We start from the raw sequence: 22,392 nt of genomic DNA on the forward strand, positions 1-22,392 counted from the left end.
ACTCTTAAATTAACTACACTAGCCATTATATCAATTACATTTAAATCAATAGCCTACACTATTTGTTATCATCACCACATGTCGTTGGCCTCACCTGACACAACCACATTACCGCCACCGCATTACGCAGACACCAACAAAGAAGTGTGTTAACATTTAAACAAGGAAAGTGATATTTGTAGTTTTGTACCACAACATCTAATATATTTACCACATACATGTTATATTGCTTTATGTGGTACTAATATCGAAAAAATTTTAGTACCGAGAACAAGACAACACAAGGGCTTGACTTCAACAAGTTTCAAACCTAAGAGGCTATTTACATTACTAGTATTACCATAGGGGCCTTCTACAACTAACCAACCATCTGTGTTTGTTCTAATAATAAACACAAGATCACCGCTCAGCCGTCTCTCACACCACTGCCCCCAATTCCATCAGCAGCTCCTCCGTCTACCACCACCGGTTAGTTTTCCGGACACCATTTCTTCCAACACACATACACACTCGAATTCCTAACTGTGTGTATTCATTCTTTTTATATCTATTAGGTTTTATATGTATATCTATTTAGTTTTGGGGTACATCATTTCTATTTATACGAGTAATTTTTAACCTAATATATTTCATTCTATTTTATTTCATTATGAATTATACTTCTTACTTATTTATATATGCTTGTTAAAAAAAAATTAAATAGTCATTAATTAACCCCGAAGAACAATACCAATGGTTATCAAATCATTTTGGCCTGTAAAAGTAGAATCGGTTATTAAGAAGTATTAAGAACCGATTAATCGATAAGTAGCGTCAGCGAAACAACTCCTCCTAACAAACATTGTGTGCTGTAGGTTTTTAACGCTTGTCTGAGTGTCATGACTAAGTTAAGGAAGCTCAATCGTCCCACTGGACATCGAATTTCCATGCTCAGGTTTTGCCATTATCGGTTTTCTTTTTGTAATCCCGTGTTTATATGAAGACGAAAACGATGATAGTATTTTTGCATATGCAGGACTATGGTCTCGCAGCTGGTGAAGCATGAAAGAATAGAAACTACTGTTGCCAAGGTGATCTGGCATAGTGATGTTTGCTTTATTTTTATAGCAAAATTGCTCCGTCATGTATTGTAGTTGAGATACTACATAGAATATAGATTTTGAGATTTTCCTTTATAAACCATCTTTATCCTTTAGTTGCGTGTAGTATAAATAGATACCCTCGTTCTCCTTCAAGTGCTACTGTACCTTTTTTCAATCTTAAACTTCTAGATTCGTTATAGCATACTCGTGAACAGTTTTACCTAGGAAGTTGAACATATTGGAGCTGTCAAATCCGTGATCTGTTAATGTTAAGTTATACACATTTCTTTCAAGGGAAAAAGATAATTTGTTTCTTGCATGTTTTGTGAAATCTGTGATTTTGTCAAAAATTTTTATAAAACAGTACTTTCTCAATGATGACATTTCTTTTTACTTCGTGATTGTTATATAGGCAAAAGAAGTCCGCCGACTTGCTGATAACATGGTGCAGCTCGGGAAAGAGGTGTGTGTATCATGTAATTTTTTGTTTATGTTCATCATCAAGAAACTCGTATATATTACAGAAATTTCATTTTTTAAAATGAAAGTTTTATAATTGTCAAACTTTGTGAACTTCTTATGTTTTAAGTGTCCTAAATCTTTTACAGGGCACCCTTTGTGCTGCTCGCCGTGCTGCTGCTTTTGTGCGAGGGGATGATGTTATTCACAAACTATTTACAGAGTTGGCTTACCGATACAAGTGAACTTCATTCCTGTCCTTTGGTCAAGTTTTTTTAGTCACCATCAGGTATTAATTGATTAATATATTGGTTGCAGGGATAGGGCGGGAGGATATACAAGAGTGCTTCGAACTCGGATAAGAGTTGGTGATGCTGCACCAATGGCATATATAGAGTACGATTTTCAAACTCTTAGGCTTTAAATACTTTATTTTCCGTATGTTTGCTCTTTTTGTTACTTAAAGCGCTTTAGAAATGATGGTGCACAAATTGCTTCCTTCCGAGTTTGATTAATCTGTTGAGAATATAGTTAGAGATAGCAAATGGGCCGGTCGGGTCAGATTTAGTCGGACAATATCTTGTCCAAGTTTTACATTTCTTACAAATAATTAGGGTGTCGAATATACAAATGCATTAGATTTCAGTAGTGTCCTGATTTTTAAGTAAAATTTATTTTGGAGGCTTATATGCATTGAAAATACATTCTGAGTGCCGTTTGAACCATTTGGCCCGTTTCTTTTTCAGCTAAGCACTTTTATTCTAACAGTTTTGCTTGGTAGAGATCAAACGTTACATGAATTGGCATAATCGCAAGTAAATCAGTCAAAAACTGAGAGTAATCTAATATTTTTAGGTGTTTGACTACATGATCAGTCACCCACTCTAGTAACTATATTGGTGACCAGAGTGAATTATATTATGCAACGCTAATTTGGTAGATTGACGCTGCTTCTGTTACATAATGAATGCAATCTTTGACTCGATAACAGCTTGATTGAACAGTGAATATTAGTCTCACATCCAAGACTTGTGCTCGTAAATCTGTCAACATTTTAGATTCATAAAGAATCTTGATGCTTATCATTTCATAGTCTTCTTATCTTGAAATGTCTTTATTCACCAACAGGTTCATAGATAGGGAAAACGAGCTTAGACAGTCAAAACCCCCAGCCCCGCAACCAGCTCAAAGACCGGGATTGGATCCTTGGACAAGATCTCAGCTAAGCAGAAGTTTTGCATCTCCAAAAGAAGTCAAAAGCTCTGAAGCAGAAGATTAAAACTCATTGTCACTTGAATCATATCTTCTGAAAGGATAAGAAGGTGTTAGTAACAATGGTGACACTACTATAAACTTCTCTGAGCACAATATTCCAAGTTTGTAGCAACATTTTGTTACACTGATATGTTTCATGAATCTAGTTTATTACATTGTTGTGGAGGGAGTAACCTGGTCTACAGTATGATCATAAAATCGCTTTGAATTTTGGATCCCGTATGAATAGTTTCTTCGGTATAATAAGATAGCATTTTGAGTCGATTTCCTATCGAGTTTTTTTGAGTCGTATTGATGTCCTAACATGTGTGTTGCTCACTTGCTTGTATCAAATTTGGGATCCGAGTTTTTTAACTACCCAAGCTCCCAAATCTAGTTTGTTTTATCAAACATAGTTAAGGTTTACCTTTCTCTCTTTTCCAATCTTAACCAGCACTAATGCTTCCATCTGAGATAATCAATCAGACTTGACTTGACAATTATTTTAGTAACCTTTAGAAAATAGGGAGTATGGTTGATGAAACCTCATGATATCTTGATGTAACTTGGTTTCTAATACAAAAGGCTTTAATTTGATTTTGAAGCATGGATGCAGCCACCAAAAGTAATTGTGACCGAGTACTATGTCGTTCATTGCCAAGACGTATGAGCCTGAGTGTACATGGTCGACTCTATTTAGGGGCATAGCTACATTGTGGGTAAGAGAGAGAGGGTTGTTGCCCTCTTAGTTTTTCACGTCTCCTTGACATCTAGAATCACTTTTTGTAAAAGGGAAATAAATACAAGTACATGTAAACTATTTCCAACAAGTTAGAAAAAGCGTCTAATATTGCGACTTTTAATAATTTAACCAGACTATTTGCAGCGACTGTCGCTGCAAATCATTATGTATAGTAAGTCGCTGCAAAAAGTCCCACTAGACTTTTCTCTCTCTTTCACGTGAACACCTTTTGGAGTTGTGTTTGAATTTTTTATTGCTACTACCAATACTTTGGAATTGTCCCTGCAACTTTGGAATTGTGTTAAAACCATGAGCCACCACCAATATTTTGGAATTTTTTTTACAGGATTAGTAAAAGATGCGTACTCTTTCCAAAAAAAAAAATACATTTAATAAGAGAGAGAAATATTTTAATGTGAATATAGTATTTGCAGCGACATGTGTGGTCCCCATAGATATCAGTGTCAGTCAAAAAGTGACATGACATGACTATTTGCAACGACAGTCGCTGCAAATAGTCTTGATCGAGATACCAATTATTCCTGGTCGGGATATCAAAAAGCCTATGTGCTTGCCTCTTTTTCTTTTGGAGTATTACATTTTTTAATGTCAAAATGAAATTCCTTTTTAGATTATTTTAGTTTTTATCAAAAGTTTTGTTTATAGTTTTGTCAAAAAATATCACATATTAATTGATAAATGTCTAGGAATTGTATAGGAGATTTAGCTTTTAATTTTGACCAATAAGCTTTTATTATGTTAGAAATTTTGTTTAGATGCAAGTAGTTTTAGCTTATATTTTAAAAACAAAAAAAAAAAACTTCAATAGATTAAGTTTGTAATTACAGCTACTATACCAAACACCTTTAAAAAAATTGTTATAAATAGCTACAGTAACACTGCATTCTCGAGTTTAAACTGAAAAAAAAAAGAAAGGAGAAGATTGGATAGGAGAGGGAAAAAAAGAAAGAAATTATACATAAAAAAAAACTTCTCAAGTTGGAAAGAATATTATAGAAAGGAAAAGAAAATTAAGAGTTAATAACATTCTTGAGTTCATAAGAAAGGAAACGGAAAGAAGAAAAAAATAGAATTTTACAATAATGTCCATTTGGGTAAAAAAAGAGTAGATAATAAAAATTTAAAAAGGGGGTAAATTAGTAATTTTGTGCTAAGCTATTAACTTTTTTCCACAGTCAGCCCATATTTGGCATAAAGTTTTGGTCTAAAAATGATATGACTTTTCCCACTCTTCTCTTTCTTTTCTTTTAGGGTGAATTTTTGAGTTTTATTTTTATGGGATAAGAAAGGGAAGGAAAGAAAAATTTATGTTTTTGTATTCTTGAGTTTTTTTTCTTAAAGAGTTAATTTCAAAAATCGTCATTGTGGTTTTACCAAAAATCACGTTTCATCATTTAAACTTCAAAATGACACTGATGGTCCTTTATACGTGGATAATGGTCACGTTTCGGCCTTTAATCAACAGTATAAAGGACGAAACGTGACCATTATCCGCGTATAAAGGACTACCAGTGTCAATTTGAAGTTTAAAGGCTGAAACGTGATTTTTTGGTAAAACCACAAGGACAATTTGTGAAATTAACTCTTTAATAAAAGAAAGGAAGGTGATGGAAAGGAAAAGTTGAAGATTTTAGACAAAAATTCTCTCCATATTTGGAAGGATAAGTTGTAAATTTATCAATATACCCTTCAAACCTTATATGAGTTATAATAACTATGAGGCTATAAATGTAAAATTACATATTTTTTATTCTTTCTTATCCTTCTCTTTTAACTCAAGGATACATTTTAAATCCTTTTATTTCCTTCCTTTTCTTTTATAAAACTCAAGAATGCATTTTATAAATATAATTTTTTATCTTTTCTTCTCATATCCAATCTTCTCCTTTATTTTACTTCGAAAAAAACTCGAGAATACAGTGTTAATGAAATATCATAAGAATGTCTTTTTTCTATTTTTTCTTTTCCTTTCCTCCCCTTTCTTTTAAAAAAAAAACTCAAGAATAAAACTACATTAACTCCAACTAAAACTTACAGGCAACAACTAAAGTTAACAATTAAATTATGGAAAGTTTACAAACATCCCTACATTATATAAATCTCACTTCAAAATTTGTTAGTTATTGCCTATGTGGCATGCTTAAAAATGCAAGAAAGCCCAAAAATCATTACAATATTGCTCATTGAAAGGTCTACGGATTAGTTACTTTTATAAGAAGTTCAAATTTTTGAAAACTGATTTGTTATGCTTTCAAGAAGTTCAAATTTTCGAAAATTTGAATATGTAACCGTTCGTGTATTGCTTGTGGCGGTTACTTCTTTGCATGTCTATGTCTATATAAGGCCACTTCCATTCAGTTTTAAGGCATTTTAAAATGTAACACATAACAGATCAATTTTAGCATGGCATCACTAAACCATTTTTCAATTAGAAATTTGCGTCCAAATAATAAGCCATGTACGATAACGGTTAGAATTTGCGGCTATGGAAGTAACCTCTACATGGAGATGTTAATAACATAGGTAGTATTGAGATGATCCTGATGGATGAACATGTAAGTATTCATTGTTTGTGAATTTTTCTTTTTTGATTATATTACTTTTTAACATAACTTTCTTTCGAATTTATAACTAGCTTTTTAACATTCTAATATATAAACATTTTCATTTTGACAGTTTGATAAAGTGGTTGTTGTTGCAACAATCGGTTTTATTCCAACCGACCAGTTATGGTATTCAATGGAATGTGTGAACTGTTCTCAAAAAGTTAAGTTGACCGATCTCTACATGGATGCAGTCAACATTATTGATGCTTTAAGAGACAACAAAATGTGGATTTGTTGTTCATGTAACAAGGAAGGAGTTCTCATCAATCCTAGGTATATATTTATATTTCATATTAAAACTCTATAATCATTAAGTTATGTGGTAAAATTGTATCTCTGTTTTTTTTTTTGGTAGGTTTAATGTGCAAGTTAGGATTGTAAATGCCACTGGTGCTATTGGAGTTAAAATGAATAATCAACAAATTTCAAATCTTATACAAAGAACAGCCTATCAAATTTGTGATGAAAATTATGAGGTATATTTGGTTTATTTTAGTGCTAAATAAGACTTTTCTATGCATTTTAAGTCATTATTTTTTTTAAAAATGGTCATTAGTTGTAATAGGAGTACATTTACTTCACTATATGCATGCTTGAACTGGTGTTAAAGAAATTATTTAAGGTTATAGCGCATCCACGTGGGTCTATATATCAAAGTGAGAGAAAATTCATAATATATATCACATCCAGGTAACCAACATAATCCTTCTTATATGCGCCTACTATGGGCAATCCATTTTATAATTTCTCTCCGGCGTGCAATGTACGCGTTTTAAGCCCTCGTGTATCATTAATAAATCCCAAGGTATATCTAGCATTCTTCTTCTTTAAATTAATCAACTCATAAGAATATTTTTATTATGTGCAACTCAATTATATTTATTTATTGATACAATCTTAAAATAAAATTAAAAAAAAATTATTTAGGGTTGTCCGTGCATGTGTTAGTAAACTAACAAACGAGAGATATGTTTATTTTGCATTCTAACAAAACTAAGCAAACACAATTTTATTTTGTTAAATTCGGTTCATTTAATTAAAAGCGAGACACAAATTGGCGAGTACGATCCGAAAAACCAAGTATCAACTGGAAAGAGCAGAGATCTCGTTAATTTTGATCTATCCTTCCTTCCCTGTGTTCAAAAACCATAAAAATAACAGAAAAATCATAAGCGAGATCTGAATCAAACAATGGCGACTAGATACTGGATAGTATCTCTGCCTGTTCAAACAACATCATCTTCTTCATCTCTATGGAATCGCTTACAAGAATCCATTTCCAAAAACTCATTTGACACTCCTCTTTACAGAGTACCTATATCTATATCTATATCTATATCTATATGTCGATCTGTTTCATTTTAATTTTCACTGCCTCATCCAATTTTGTTGTAATTTACACACACACATACATATTAAATAGCTGATGATTGAATTTACTGTAATTTTGCAGTTTAATATACCGAATTTACGTGTCGGAACTCTCGATTCGCTTTTAGCACTCGGCGATGACTTACTTAAGGTTATTATTATCATATTTCATCATTTTATGATATTTTAGCCTAGATTGTGAAATTTTGATCTTAATTGTTATATCGATAACTGAGAATTTTTGACCTGAATTTTTGTATGATTTTGTGAAATTCCTGAGCTAAGTTGTTGAACAGATATGATTATGTGTGGAATTGTGTACGCGAATATGTACTTTAAGTATTTTGATATTTTGTGAATTTTCGGTCCAAAATTTAAGTAACATTTTGAAGTTAATGATTAGATTTATTGAATCTATATATGACTGTGTAGGCCTGCAGCAAATAGTTAATTCACTTCAGAGTTCAGACTTATCTTTCGTAAGAATCTGAAATTTTTGACTTAATTTATTGAATTTGTAGAACTGTGTAGGTGAATACTTAATGTTAACATTTTGTTAATTTGTAATTTGATTGGAAGTTATTCACGATCTTTGTGCCGGAACTATGTATTAGCTTTTAGCAGTCAGTGAATGTTAGAGAGAAATCAATAAGAGAAGAAGAATTTGTTTAATCTCAAGCTAATCTCTCCAGCTTGGATATACGATTGTATTTATATGACGAATACAACGACTGACGGTTACAACGACTTCTAACAACTTCTGTTACAAGATTACAAATTGACACTTTCGACCCCTCGACTTATTGAATGTACAATTATTGATTAAAACTAATATTATTACTACATAACAAATACCCCTCTCTTAAAATTCTTTTTGACCTCAAAAAGAGAATTGAGGGAATCTGCATTGCATATCTGCCAAATCCTCCCATGAAGCCTCTGATATTGGCAAATTCTCCCAATGAACCAAGATCTTCATAGCACCCCTGTTACCTTTCTTAACCCATTGCTTAGAAAGAACAGCCCTTGGTTGAAGCAGGAACCTTGGACTTTTAGGTAATGGAAATACTGCATCAGTAGGACTAAATGCTTTCTTCAAGAGTGAAACATGGAATGTATGATGCATCTGGGCTTCTACAGGTAAATCCAACTTGTAAGCAACTGACCCCATCTTCTGCAAGATGAGAAATGGTCCAAAAAACTTTGGAGATAATTTCCTGTTATGATGAGACTTCAATGTGGTTTGAGCAAAAGGATGCAGCTTCACATAAACCCATTCTCCTGGTTGGAAATTTCTATCACTCCTATGCTTATCTGCAAACTGTTTCATTCTGTTTCTTGCAACTTGTAAATTGTTTTTGAGCTTCTGAATCATCATCTCTCTATCTCTATGCACCTCCTCCACAGCCTCCACAGCAGTATCACCAGGAATATAGGGAATGTGAAGATTAGGCTTGATTCCAAAGAGTGCTTCAAATGGTGACATTTGAATGGCAGAATGCCATGTGGTATTGTACCACCACTGAGCCAAAGGGACCCATTTAACCCATGTCAAAGGTGCATCCATGCACATACTCCTCAAATAAGACTCAAGACATCTATTGAGAACTTCAGTTTGACCATCTGACTGTGGATGATAAACAGAGGATAATGCCAAAGTGACTCCCTGAAGTCTCATAAATTCCTTCCAAAATTGGCTCATGAATATTGGATCCCTATCAGAGACAATTGTTTTGGGACACCCATGAATTTTGAACACTTGATCCATAAAGACTTGAGCCACTTTTACTGCAGTGTATGGATGAGATAACACAATGAAGTGACCATACTTAGTCAGTCTATCCACCACCACAAATATAGTGTCCTTCCCTTGAACCTTAGGTAGTCCACTGATAAAATCCATTGAAATGTCTGAAAATATTGACTGAGGAATAGGTAGAGGTTGTAACAAACCAGGGGATGCTGCCTTGTCATATTTGGCTCTTTGACAGATCTGACATTCTTTAATGAATTGTTGCACATCCTTAAAGCAATGCTTCCAATAAAAAAGGTCTTGTACTTTCTGCAGTGTTGGAATGATGCCAGAATGCCCTCCAGTGGCTGAATTATGAAAAATGGAGATAATATCCTTCTTTAATGTTGGATCTTGACCAATGATAATCTTGCTCTTCCTTTTGAGTAAATTGCCATCCCATGACTGGTTGGGAATTATGTCTCCTTTTTCTAACTTCTTCATCAGTTCTTTGGTTGCAGGATCACTCAACCAAGAGTTTTTGATTCTCTCCAACAACAATGCATCAATACTACTTATTCCCATTTCACAAACAGCCATGCCCTAAACTCTACTTAAAGCATCTGCCACCAAGTTATCTGCTCCTTTTTTATAACAAATTTCATAATCATACCCCATTAACTTTGAAAGCCATTTCTGTTGCAAGGGTGTCATGATCTTCTGCTCCATCAAGTATTTAAGGCTTTGATGATCTGTTTTGATAACAAAATGATTGCCCACTAGATAGTGGTGCCACTGCTTAACTGCCATCAAAATTGCCAAGAGTTCTTTTTCATACACAGACAGGCTTTGCTGTCTTACTGATAGTGCCTTGCTTATGTATGCCAATGGGTGACCTTCTTGCATCAAAACTGCCCCCAACCCTTTAGATGAAGCATCTGTTTCTATCAAAAAGGTTTTTGAAAAATTTAGAAGACTCAAAACTGGTGGAGAACTCAATGCTTGTTTAAGTGTCTCAAATGCTAGTTGAGCATTTTCATTCCACAAAAAACCTTCTTTTTTGAGTAATTCAGTTAAAGGTTTAGCAATGATACCAAAACCTTTAATAAATCTTCTGTAATAACCTGTCAGACCCAAGAAGCCTCTGAGTTGTTTTATAGTACATGGTACTGGCCAATCCTGAATTGCTTGAATCTTCTTAGGATCAGTTGAGACTCCTTCCTTGCTAATAATGTGGCCCAAATATTCTACTTGTTTTCCTCCAAAAGAGCATTTAGACTGCTTGGCCTTCAATGCATTATCCTGCATAACCTTCAAAACCTGCTCCAAATCTATCAAGTGTTGTTTCCAATCTTTGTTGTACACCAAGATATCATCAAAAAAAACCAGTGTGTTTTTCCTTAACAATTCCTTAAATGTTTCATTCATGAGGGATTGGAATGTTGCTGGTGCATTGGTTAAACCAAATGGGAGTACCAGAAATTCAAAGTGTCCCTGATGAGTCTTGAAAGCTGTTTTGTAAATATCTAGTTCATGCATCCTGACTTGATGATAGCCTGACCTTAAGTCCAACTTGGAAAACACAGTAGAGCCCTGCAATTCATCCAACAACTCTTCCACCAAAGGTATAGGATAGACATCCTTCACTGTCTCTTCATTTAATCTTCTATAGTCTATGCACATCCTCCAAGTCCCATCTTTCTTTTTCACTAACACCACAGGGGCAGCAAAACAACTATTACTCTGTCTAATTACTCCACTTTCAAGTAATTCTTGGGTCATTTGCTCAATGACATCCTTCTGTGCCTTTGGGTATCTATATGGCTTCAAGTTAAGGTCCACACCCTCATTCTTGAGCTTAATCTTACGGTCACAAGGTCTGGATGGTGGTAAACCAGAAGGAACTTCAAACACAGCTGCATATTTTTTTAACAAAGATTGCAACTCATCTTTTGAACTACATCCCTGAAGAATGGGTTCATACATGTGATGAGGGTCTGTAGAATCTTGCAGAGTGAACAATTGAGCCTATGTTATCTTATTTGGCCTTTGAATCAATGTAGACATCTTCTCCATAGAACATAAGCTCACACCATGTTGCTTGACCCCTTTCAGTTGGAAATTTTGACCATTAACACTGAATTTCATAGTCAAATGCTTAAAATTCCACACAATATCATTGAGGGTTTCTAACCATTGCACTCCAAGAACTATATCATAATTGTTAAGTTCTATTAACAACATGTCTCCACTAAACCAGTTCCCTTGCATACTCCACTTAAAATCCTTGCACACATTAACACATTCCATCTTATTTCCATCTGCAACAGTTACTTTCACATGAGGAATTTGTATTTTGGTGCACCTTAATTTTTCTGCTAATAAGTGACTCATGAAATTATGAGTTGAGCCACTATCCACTAAAATGTGCAGACATCTAGTACCCACAGTACCTATAACCTGCATTGTGGAGTATGATGGAATTCCAGTGATAGCATTTAGTGATATTTGAGGATCTCCTTGTATAATTGGCTGCTCCATTTTTTCTTGTATCCCCAAATTATTTTCTGTTTCCATTGGCAGCATATTCATACTATGTAATAATCCCAAATTAGTCATATCTTCATCTAATTGTTCTTCCAATTCCACCAAAAATAATTGTTTCTTTCCTTTACATACTCTGAAATGTCCTGGTACAAACTTTTCTGTGCAGTAAAAACACTCTCCCCTTGCCCTTTTTTCTTCCATGAACTTGTTAACTCTTTTAGGAACTATGGCAGTAGAACTAGAGGGGATGGAACTGATAGGGGTTGCCAGAATTGGAGGTTTAGCAGCATTGGTTAATTGATTATTTCTTGGCAAGTTACTCCTATAACCAGTAGTTCCTCCATTATTTCCCCCTAATTTCAACATCCTATTTGCATCATTTTGCATTTTGGCTAAAGAATGAGCATCTCTTAACAATTTAGGTTTAAACATCTTAATAGGACATTTAATCTCAGGTTTTAATCCCTCCACAAACATACTAACTGCATATTCTTCTGGAATGCTAACCTTATTAAGAAGAGCATCAAAAGAGTCACAATAATCCTCCAATTCACCGGTTTGAGTCAATGCTTTGAGTACTCCCATTGCATCTTCCACATCTGCTGCAGCGAACCTAGCCATAGCGGATCTAGCATAATCAGTCCATTGTATCTCCTCCATCGGTTTGCCATTGGATTTGATATAAGCCTGATGCCATTGTAGTGCTCTGCTTTCCATATGAATGGCAGCATATCGGACTTTTCTTTTTTCCGGTGTGTTATCAATCGAAAAAAAATGATCACATTTATACATCCATCCTTCGACATCATCGCCATCGAATTTAGGAAAATCAAGCTTAGTGAGGCGGTTATTGACGCTTCCACCACCATCGCCATGGGGAACCACCGCTCGTTGTTCCTCTATTGTGGCTACATTCCTTGTGAGTGTTTCAACCGCCGCTTTCAATGAAACTATCGTATCTTGAGCAGTTGCGAGTTCGCGTTGTACTCGTTCCAAATCATCATTGTTAGATGTGTTCTTTGTTGCTGGTGCCATTGTTCTGAAGAACTTGCCGGAATTGTGAAACTGTGAATCAAAGTCGCCGCCGGCAGCGGTGGCTCTGATACCAATTTGTTAGAGAGAAATCAATAAGAGAAGAAGAATTTGTTTAATCTCAAGCTAATCTCTCCAGCTTGGATATACGATTGTATTTATATGACGAATACAACGACTGACGGTTACAACGACTTCTAACAACTTCTGTTACAAGATTACAAATTGACACTTTCGACCCCTCGACTTATTGAATGTACAATTATTGATTAAAACTAATATTATTACTACATAACAGTGAATAGTTCACAAAACGGTGATAATTGGCAACACTTAGTTAAGGTTATTATTTCGATCATTAGCAAAATTTTGATCTAAACTTGGTATGATTTTGAAGTTTTTGTATAATTATATCAGATCAACATTAATGCACCACTAGTAGTATATCAGACCAACATGATTATCCATGGAATTGTGTAGTCGAAAACCTACTTTTGGTATCTTGATAGTTTTTGAATTTTCTGAATTACATTTTGTATGACTGTGAAATCATTGACTTGATAATTATGTTGGTGAATCCTTTCACTACGTTAATATCCTAATATTTTTTGAAATTTCTGACCTAAATAGTTAAATTTCGTATTTTATTAGAAAATGTGAAGTTGATATGACTGTATGTGAAATTCAGAAATTGTGCTGGCATATACTTAATCAAGTTTACTAGCTTAGTGTTATGATAATACTAATCTTCTGAACAAGTTTTCATATCATTGTGAACTTTCTTAGCTAAGATATTGGATTGATATGATTGTGATGTGGAATTGTGTAGGCAAATACTTTTATTGAATCTTGTTCTCACAAGATACGACGTCAGATTGAAGATTTAGAGAAGGTGTCTGGGGTTCTTAGTAGTTCGTTGACCGTTGATGGTGTTCCCGTAGATTCATATCTAACAAAGTAATGGCTCTTTCATTTGTTTAATGTGTATTTAGATTTTGAATGAAGATCATGACTTTTGATGAGTGTGAGTTTTTTGATTGTAGATTTGTGTGGGATGAGGCCAAGTATCCAACTATGACTCCTCTTAAGGAGATTGTGGATGGTATTCACGTAGAAGTAGCTAAGATTGATGATGATCTTAAGGTATCTATTTTGCTATCTCTTGTCACTGTATTTGTATCGACGTGCTTTTTTCAGGTATAATCAAATATATGTCGAAGACTGTGTTTAGGATAGTGCTAGACCCCAAGCTCACTTCATAAAATAAGTTGAAATAATCTCACCTTATGCTAACAAGTGCAATGGGAGAGAACGAAGTAAATGCTAGATTATAAGCAATACCCTGTTTTGTGCTTCTATCACTTCACAAAAGTGCTTGACATTGCTATGACATTTTGTTATCATGATCAATAATACATCCTATTTGTTTATCCAATCTCTGAATGTTAATAAAAATCTAGAAGCTTTTTGTTAGTGGTAAAACTGCTTTAATGCATTGACCTTACCATTAAGAAGCTTTAATCTGTTTAAAAAAAGTAGAATATTAAGTAACTTATAGCCCTGTCAGTAAATTTTAAGAGTTGGCTGTGTAAGAACCTCTAGAGAAGTTCATTTCCAGTGGTATATATTCTCTTTCCAAGGTTAGTGTGGGTGCCAAATGGGCAAATGATACCACTCTACCAACATGGTAAGGAACATGGTCAACTTATTCAGGTTTTAACCTTTTGATGGATGTATTATGATGATTGGATCGACACTATTCATTAAAGGAAATATATAGCTAACAATAACATAAACTTGGTGGATCGGCTCAAGAATAAGTGAGAAGTAAGATTATGTTCTCCAGTAGGAACTAGGAAGGAAAACTCTAATGGATAAATGCGGGATTGGACTAGAAGTGTTAACAGATAGATTGATAATTTCATAACTTCTAAATTTTAAATGTTACCTTCTATCAAATTGTTGTGGTTGATCTCTGATGTGTAAAATCGAGTTATAAAATTTATAAACTAAAAATACCTAATTATCGACTACTACACACTTGGACCTAACCGTATATAGTATAGAATAAAGGTAAGACAAGGTCTAACACAGGTACTGATTAAAAGCAAGCGAGTTTAATGTAGTTTAAGAAAAGCTTTGGATTTTAAAGACTCCCGTCATATTGGATTTTGAAGAAGTTAGTTAATTAATAAAATTAGTCATTCCGAAGAATTAAACGAAAAGAGATTTGATTTATATCAAGATTATTTAAAAGATCATCTACCTTGAATCCATGACACTACAAATTCAGGTTGCACTTAAATGAAGAACCAATTCAAATATGTTGATTAATAACTGAGAACTAAACAAAGACTCACCCCGTACCCGTCAAGTTTGTTACTTTATTCAATTCCCTTAATTAACTAGTTCCATTACTAAGACCGGTACCCCGAGATGCCTCTGATAACTTTCCTAGTTAACTAATTGTTTTTGGTTATTTAGATAACAAATGTGTCTATTGATTGTACCCAACCATTAACTCGTTAAAACTTATTAACTATTAATTACTTTCTACCGTACCCGTCATAGAAACAATCGCTTCTAACCAAGTAATCAAAATAACTTCTACACAACCTAAGTTACCACTAAGATCATGCAAAAACTATCCGCAATCAAGAGTTAAATAACAAAGTATTAATAAGCTAAGATTACGACACAAGCTTAAATCAAATCAACTTGAATTATAAAAATAGTGCAACCATCATTCAATTGTGTCACTTCATCTTAATAGATGATTAAAGATTTAGCTACTCATGGCAAGAAAAATAAAACTAGCAATTATCAAACAAATAAAATCCATAATAATAATTGTATAGTAATATAGTCTTACAATAAACAACTAATAATAATAAGAAAAGAGAATAAGTTCGAATGAGAATTTTACTATCGTGATGATCGAAAGTTGTTGCTCCTAGGAACTCTGTATACACCGACCTCCTTAATGGTGGCTCCTTTAATCGACAAAAGACCAAGAACCTCCAAGTGAGGGATTCTTTTGCGGCTCACACACACCCAAAAATCACGTACCAAAACCCCCTCTACCGACTCCTCTAATTCGTAATCCCCTCCCAAAACTCCTAAAACTAATTCGATATCTAGATGATTTTTGATTGTATATATATACATGATGTTTCCATAGCCGACTTCCACGGCCCAATCCAACCGACCCTCTCCTCTTTGTGATTTGTGAGGCCCATGTACATGACAAGTCCATATGCTCCTTGACTTGCTGCCATGTTTTATTAATTTGACTTAGCCCACATTTATTTCATTCTTTTCGTTTCATAGGAGAGTCCACAAATATTACTAACTAATTCATAAATGCACATATTAAGTATAAAAGTCTATAAAAATGACACTAATACAAACATAAAAGAAACGATATCGCGTGAAATAAATATATATAAAATAGGCGATATCAATCTCCCTCGAGAAGGAATAAAGTTTCAGCTGTAAAAAGTTCTTTCAAAAGAATGACTACTTATTTTCCAGAACACAACAGGATAATGTAAATATTGCTCACTTTGTTTAGAAAAGGGGCTGCCTAGGCGCTAGGCACTTCTAGGCGTTTGGAAAAGCGCCTTTTGCTACTTAAGCGCTTGGGACCCTCGGGTATGGTTAAAAGGCTGCTAGAGACTTATTGGGCTTCTTTTAAGCCTGATATGTGAAATAAATAAAAGGGGGCCTCTTTTTCTGCCTTAGCAACATTCATGCGCGGGAAAAATAAGTGGCTCATCTCCCTAATTCCAGATTATGAGGAAGATGGTGACTAATTATGGCACATTATAGTTGATATGTCTCGCTACTTGATCTTTTGTTTACATCGATGGTTACTAGTTGGTGATTGCTCTTTGCTTAATTGCTTTTAAAATTCTTGAAAGTAGCTAACTATGATACTATTACTTGCTAGTCACAACATTTTTGTTAAAACTTTTTGTATTTAAGTGAAGCCATGAAGCATCTTGTGTATTTTTGTTATGTAGAAGTGAATTTTAAGTATGTTTAAAGCAATTGTTTAATTGTTTTCTAGAATATGGAATGTAGGGTTTGAACAAGTATATGGCACAAAAAGTAGTCTTTTTACACGAGGCATTAAGCGCTTCCACTTTATTTGACCCTCATCACCTCAGAGCGCCTATCACCTTTTCATAGATCAGATTGCTCATTATTATCATCTGTAGCACTATCCTAATTTGCGATGTTCTCTTTCTTCTGAAAGCACAGTTTTCTTTTTGATCTTATATATTTAAAATACGCACGTTATTGGCTTTCTGATGCCATTGGGGCTTCGCGCCATGACAGGTTCGGATTGCTGAGTATAACAATGTTCGCAGTCAACTCAATGCAATTAACAGAAAGCAGACTGGAAGGTAAAAACATATTAACCCCTATTATTGTATAGTAGGTAGCATGAAAATAGAATAAACGCAATGGAACTTTGATTGGCATTAGTAATTAGTTAGTGCGCCGGATTCGAACATGATGTTCTATTTTAATCCTTGTAATGTTTCTGAAATGACTCATTTAATTTCTAGCTTAGCTGTTCGGGATTTGTCCAATCTTGTGAAACCAGAGGATCTTGTCACTTCAGAACATTTGGTTACTCTTATTGCTGTTGTCCCCAAGTATTCACAAAAGGATTGGTTGTCAAGTTATGAGACTTTGACAACATATGTGGTAAGATCTCTATTCTTCTCTAATGGTAACCCGATTTATTTATTTTTATTTTTTATGTTTTGTTAATATCTTAAATCCAGAATTTGGTACTTCATATCTTTTGGCTTGAGATGGTTGGAGCCTGCCATTTTGGTTTCTGCTACTGCATATGAGTTTCATATTTCAGTAGGAACAAGAATTTGTTCTGGCAATTCTACTTTTGATTGAACTAATTGTTTTAGGTCCCCAGATCCTCCAAGCACCTACATGAGGACAATGAGTATGCTATCTATAACGTGACATTATTCAACCGCGATGCTGACAATTTCCGAACCAAGGCACGTGAAAGAGGGTTTCAAGTGAGTTTTTCATCAAGTAACTTTGTTGCCCAAGTTAGACTTCAAGTCTGCAACTGAATAATCCAACTAAATGTGTAAACTTACTAAAAAGACACTGAAAAGAGAAATATTAAATCCTCCTAATGGACACGTGGCACTAATCCATATATGTGATGTTGGCTTTTGTATGTACATTTATCATTGGCAAATGTCCTTTAGGAGGATGATTAGGAAGATAATTAGCAGGATTTAGCATTTCTGTGTCGAAAAACCTCTTGACTTGTCTTTGTGGTCACGTGACAGCAGAAATATCTCTAAAACGTCTACGTTCAGCCAAGTACTCCTATAAGTTGTTAATTTCCAGCTGTCTTTCAGATTCGCGATTTTGAATATAGTACAGAAACTCAAGAGAGTCGGAAGCAAGAACTTGAAAAACTGATGCAAGACCAGGAATCCCTGAGGAACTCTCTTTTAAATTGGTGTTATACAAGCTACGGAGAGGTAAGTTAATTTCATGAGAATCTTAGTAATAAGGTGAAGTTATGATTTATTTAGAGGTGTCGAAAGCTTTTAACAATTTTAAGAAGTCGTCTAAACTCTAAAGGCCTTTTACCATTGAAGATTACTTTATACTGCAATAGGTCGAAACATACTAAGCGATTGGTGTGCGTTCAAATATTAATATGCACTCACTTCATCTATTTACTCTCCCACAAGACAAATTTTGACTGGAAATAGCTTTTTAATAAAAGTCTTGTGTATTGGAGAACGTATATAGATGACGACTTATTAAATATAATACTTACAAAAAAAAGGGTTGATGTGGCGAAATAAGAAGTAATTGGACGAGTTTTGAATTGTAGATGCTTTAAGTTGTTTTATTACTATTAAAATAAATGTAATTTCTTTAATCATATTTGACACACTAATTATCTGTAGAGAAAATACTAGAATTTCCGACCTGACTCATTTCTACAAATTTGTCTGTTTTGGCCGGTTACCTGACCCTCTATTATATGCTCTCAATTGATGGGGTATTTGCTGCCAAACCTCTATAGAAATTGGTTTTGGCATCATAAGTGAGTATGGGTCGTATACTATGATATGCATGAGGTTTTGGGGATACAAGGTCTCATCTATCCCTAAGTTGGAGAATGGGTCATTTACTGTCATAAGTAACTTTCACATTATGTCACAAGAATATTCATTTTTTAACTGAACATTCGAACCACAATTCAGATCAGTCATCAGTCATGTTTTACTATTATTTATATTTGTTGCAACTGATGGCAAAAAGGGCATGTTAATTGCTAGTCAACTTATTTTTTGCAAAACAAAAAAAAATTGACAATTAGTTTGTTACAACTAGTTGCAGGTACGGCATATTTAGATATTAAAAAAAAAAAATAGTATTAATATCTATATGACTTTATCTATCCTTTTCCATAGTCTAGCTTTCTTCCGTCACATAATATATGGTTATATAAAATGCTAGATAGACCAACATGGACCTAAAGATATAATTGAGACATGTGGAATATGATGAGAGAGATTGTATACACCATATGTCATGTATTGAACAGATTAGGTCCATTTTTAGGCCCCTTTACCATTTACTCATGATGAACATGGACCTAAAGATAGGCTTAATGTGATTTTCTACAAATTAACCTGAGTAGCTCAACAGTCCTGGGTTATTAAATGCATACTGGAATTTTTGTCGGTGACTAAGTATTGAACTGCATTGATCCTGCAGGTCTTTACTTCCTGGATGCATTTTTGTGCCGTACGTTTATTTGCTGAGAGCATTTTGAGATACGGATTGCCACCTTCATTTCTGGTATTAATTCTAATATTTACCCTGGCAGGGGAGAAGATTAATCTAGTATTTCTTTCTACCTGTTAGGTGTATGCTTAAATTAAACTTTAAGCAGAAAGGCAGAAACAGTAACTTACAGTCAACGACTCAACGGTGTTGTTAACTCTTTAATTGAGAAGATTTGGAACAAACTTTTGAATAGTATGTCTCATGTTTTTCCCAAGGTTGTCTAGAAAACGTTTACACTTCATTGGTAGAAATAAAGTAAAATAATGTAAATGAAACCTTGGAACTTAGATAAGAGGCCGGGAGGATTGAATTGGATAATATTGTTACTGCTCAAAACCAGTCAAGTGGACATGAATCACCTATTTATTATATTATAATAGTTTGTGTGCTTATTATGACTACAAAAAACATATTATCATTTCAGTTTTAGTTATAAAGAATCACGAATTAAAATGTATATTCATTAAAGTTACACCTTTCAGTGGCTTTCGACCCATTTGACATTTTTGAGTCTTTACTTCCAATCTTTCCCGTTGGCATTTTTACTATCCTTTATATTTTTTACAGATTATTTTGTTTATTTCAGTCTGTTGTGTTGTCACCATCTGTGAAGAGTGAGAAGAAAGTACGTTCCATCCTAGAAACTCTATCTGACAGTTCTAACAGGCAAGTTCTATATTTCATCTCAAATACACAGACCTAACCTATATTGCTGTATCGAAAGTATCTAATGCATTCACAAAATATTAATATCAACTCAAGAAACTACATGCATTATTTAGAACCTGACAAAATACTGATGTGCAAGTGGTACCCTATCCTTTTGGACCATTTTGGAAACTTGTCTTGTTAGGGCTACAATATAGGTATTCAGGATATGGGTGTTGGTGTTGTAACATTAAAACCTCTGAATGTTGGAACAGTCAACATTACCACTCGAATACGACAGAACGAAAGAGAATGGAGCTTCTTCCATGCTTCACCCCCACCCTATAGTGACATTTGTTTCTTTATCCATTTTTAAACTATCTGATGTATGAATAACGGTTTTTCATAATTGACATATCGTTATGCAGCACGTTCTGGAAAACGGATGACGATGGAAATATGGGTGGCTTAGGTGGTGATGCTGACACTCATCCTTATGTCTCGTTCACCATTAATCTCATATGAGTCTACTGCTGGGGTGGTGTCAAACACCAAATCGTCTCAATAATCTCCAAGTTATAAAATCTGTAAGGTGTATTCATCTGATTTTAGTTATTCAGTGCTGTCCTTTTTGGTTCTTTTATTTTGGCATATGAAGATATGTTCGCCTGATGGTTACGCTAATAGCTCGGTACAGGCATTTGGTTATTCGTTATTTGGAAAGTTATGTAATAAGTAATCTTGGCTATGCTTAAAATATACATACCATGTAAAATCGAACTTGGAAATAAGGTTTTTGTTATATTTGTAAAGCTTTATTTGGAAAGCTTTATTATATATTGGTGAATAAATACAAATAATTATGAAAATAAAAGATAGTTTGACCTAAAATTCAATCGAAATTAGAAGTCTAATTTATTAAAGTTATATTTTGCAAGGCAAAGTAAAGTGTGTACTATGGTCGAGGACTTGAGGCTGCCACTAGCCTAGTCCCGCTGTTGCAGTGTACGTTTAAGTAATTCCCCAATTCAATTCCATGCAAACATACAACTGTTCTGTTCCATATAAACATACAATAATAATTAATCCTGGACGAAAGTATTACTTTATTAATCAAGTATTTTGATGATAATCATATATACAGTCAGCGCGAGGCTATAAAATGTTGTGGATCTAGTAACTGATACCCGGACAGTCTTTGTGATTGATAGTTTATGAATTTGAATTTTGGCTTTTACATATCTGTATATTAACTACATTGGTATTATTTTTTTTTTTTTTTGGACAATGACTAACCATTAAAGCCATTATCTGGTATAGATCAAATCTTAATTAGATTATTTTAGTGTATATATATATCAAAACGACTATATAATTACGACAATGCAAGTACCATAATTCGCTCTATCTGATCTTTGTTTAATTAGATTGAAAAATCAAATTAAGTTGGTAACTGAATTAGGAGATTATCTTACTAAAAATGAAGCATATCAGACCCTAAATGCGAAATTGCAAGCTAAACTCATAGTAGACCGATGTTTAGAAACTGTATCGAAAATATACGGATAATGTATGTAGATTTTGAATTCGCTGGCTTTGCCGCATTTTAATTTTTAATATTGTAGCTTTCTATTAGGTGTGAATTACTCGCCAACATCTAGAGGCTTAACATACGTTGTCCTACGACTTAACCAGGTTCGCGCTAAGAAAGCACCATCGTTGAATAGATCCACAATTTTTTGAGAACCCCCTATCTGTAGGAGAAAACTCGATCACTATGAACCACCATAATACTAGCTAGCTAATTAATGTTAGGAAAATTATTTAAAGGAAACAAAATGTGGAAATTGAACAATAAAATGACCATTATATATTTTGTATTACAATTTAATTTATTCTCAAACACAATATAAATTTTATAATACATAAATATGGTATGAGAGAAACAACATTACATGTAACTTGTATATATTAATATACATACATATGCTTGTATCCTACTAACTCATTTCTCGTTTGTACTATAAGCACGCC

General features: G+C 34.0%; 2 protein-coding genes across 2 annotated transcripts; both read left to right on the forward strand.

Annotated features, from left to right (window-relative positions):
* The first annotated feature begins 369 nt into the window (after positions 1–369).
* Positions 370–3,080, forward strand: LOC122578939 (50S ribosomal protein L17-like). The gene is made up of 7 exons (XM_043750998.1): positions 370–468; positions 855–934; positions 1,016–1,070; positions 1,495–1,545; positions 1,691–1,782; positions 1,860–1,937; positions 2,670–3,080. The coding sequence occupies exons 2-7, from the start codon at positions 879–881 to the stop codon at positions 2,818–2,820; spliced, it is 483 nt and encodes a 160-aa protein (XP_043606933.1). The 5' UTR covers positions 370–468; positions 855–878; the 3' UTR covers positions 2,821–3,080.
* Positions 3,081–7,187: 4,107 nt separating this feature from the next.
* On the forward strand, positions 7,188–21,170 carry LOC122579470 (V-type proton ATPase subunit C-like). The gene is made up of 11 exons (XM_043751652.1): positions 7,188–7,475; positions 7,618–7,686; positions 13,676–13,803; positions 13,890–13,989; positions 17,191–17,258; positions 17,424–17,565; positions 17,787–17,903; positions 18,258–18,383; positions 19,639–19,722; positions 20,297–20,376; positions 20,787–21,170. The coding sequence occupies exons 1-11, from the start codon at positions 7,356–7,358 to the stop codon at positions 20,881–20,883; spliced, it is 1,131 nt and encodes a 376-aa protein (XP_043607587.1). The 5' UTR covers positions 7,188–7,355; the 3' UTR covers positions 20,884–21,170.
* Positions 21,171–22,392: the final 1,222 nt, after the last annotated feature.

This window comes from Erigeron canadensis, chromosome 8, assembly GCF_010389155.1.
Source record: "Erigeron canadensis isolate Cc75 chromosome 8, C_canadensis_v1, whole genome shotgun sequence".
Classification (NCBI taxonomy): domain Eukaryota; kingdom Viridiplantae; phylum Streptophyta; class Magnoliopsida; order Asterales; family Asteraceae; genus Erigeron; species Erigeron canadensis.

Excerpts from the sequence above, each read along its gene's own strand:
- LOC122578939 (XM_043750998.1), top strand. The coding sequence starts at position 879 with ATGACTAAGTTAAGGAAGCTCAATCGTCCCACTGGACATCGAATTTCC. Across the intron at positions 1,546-1,690 it reads TGGTGCAGCTCGGGAAAGAG|GGCACCCTTTGTGCTGCTCG; the intron begins GTGTGTGTATCA and ends AATCTTTTACAG. Across the intron at positions 1,938-2,669 it reads GCACCAATGGCATATATAGA|GTTCATAGATAGGGAAAACG; the intron begins GTACGATTTTCA and ends ATTCACCAACAG.
- LOC122579470 (XM_043751652.1), top strand. The coding sequence starts at position 7,356 with ATGGCGACTAGATACTGGATAGTATCTCTGCCTGTTCAAACAACATCA. Across the intron at positions 13,804-13,889 it reads GTAGATTCATATCTAACAAA|ATTTGTGTGGGATGAGGCCA; the intron begins GTAATGGCTCTT and ends TTTTGATTGTAG. Across the intron at positions 17,259-17,423 it reads AACAGAAAGCAGACTGGAAG|CTTAGCTGTTCGGGATTTGT; the intron begins GTAAAAACATAT and ends TTTAATTTCTAG.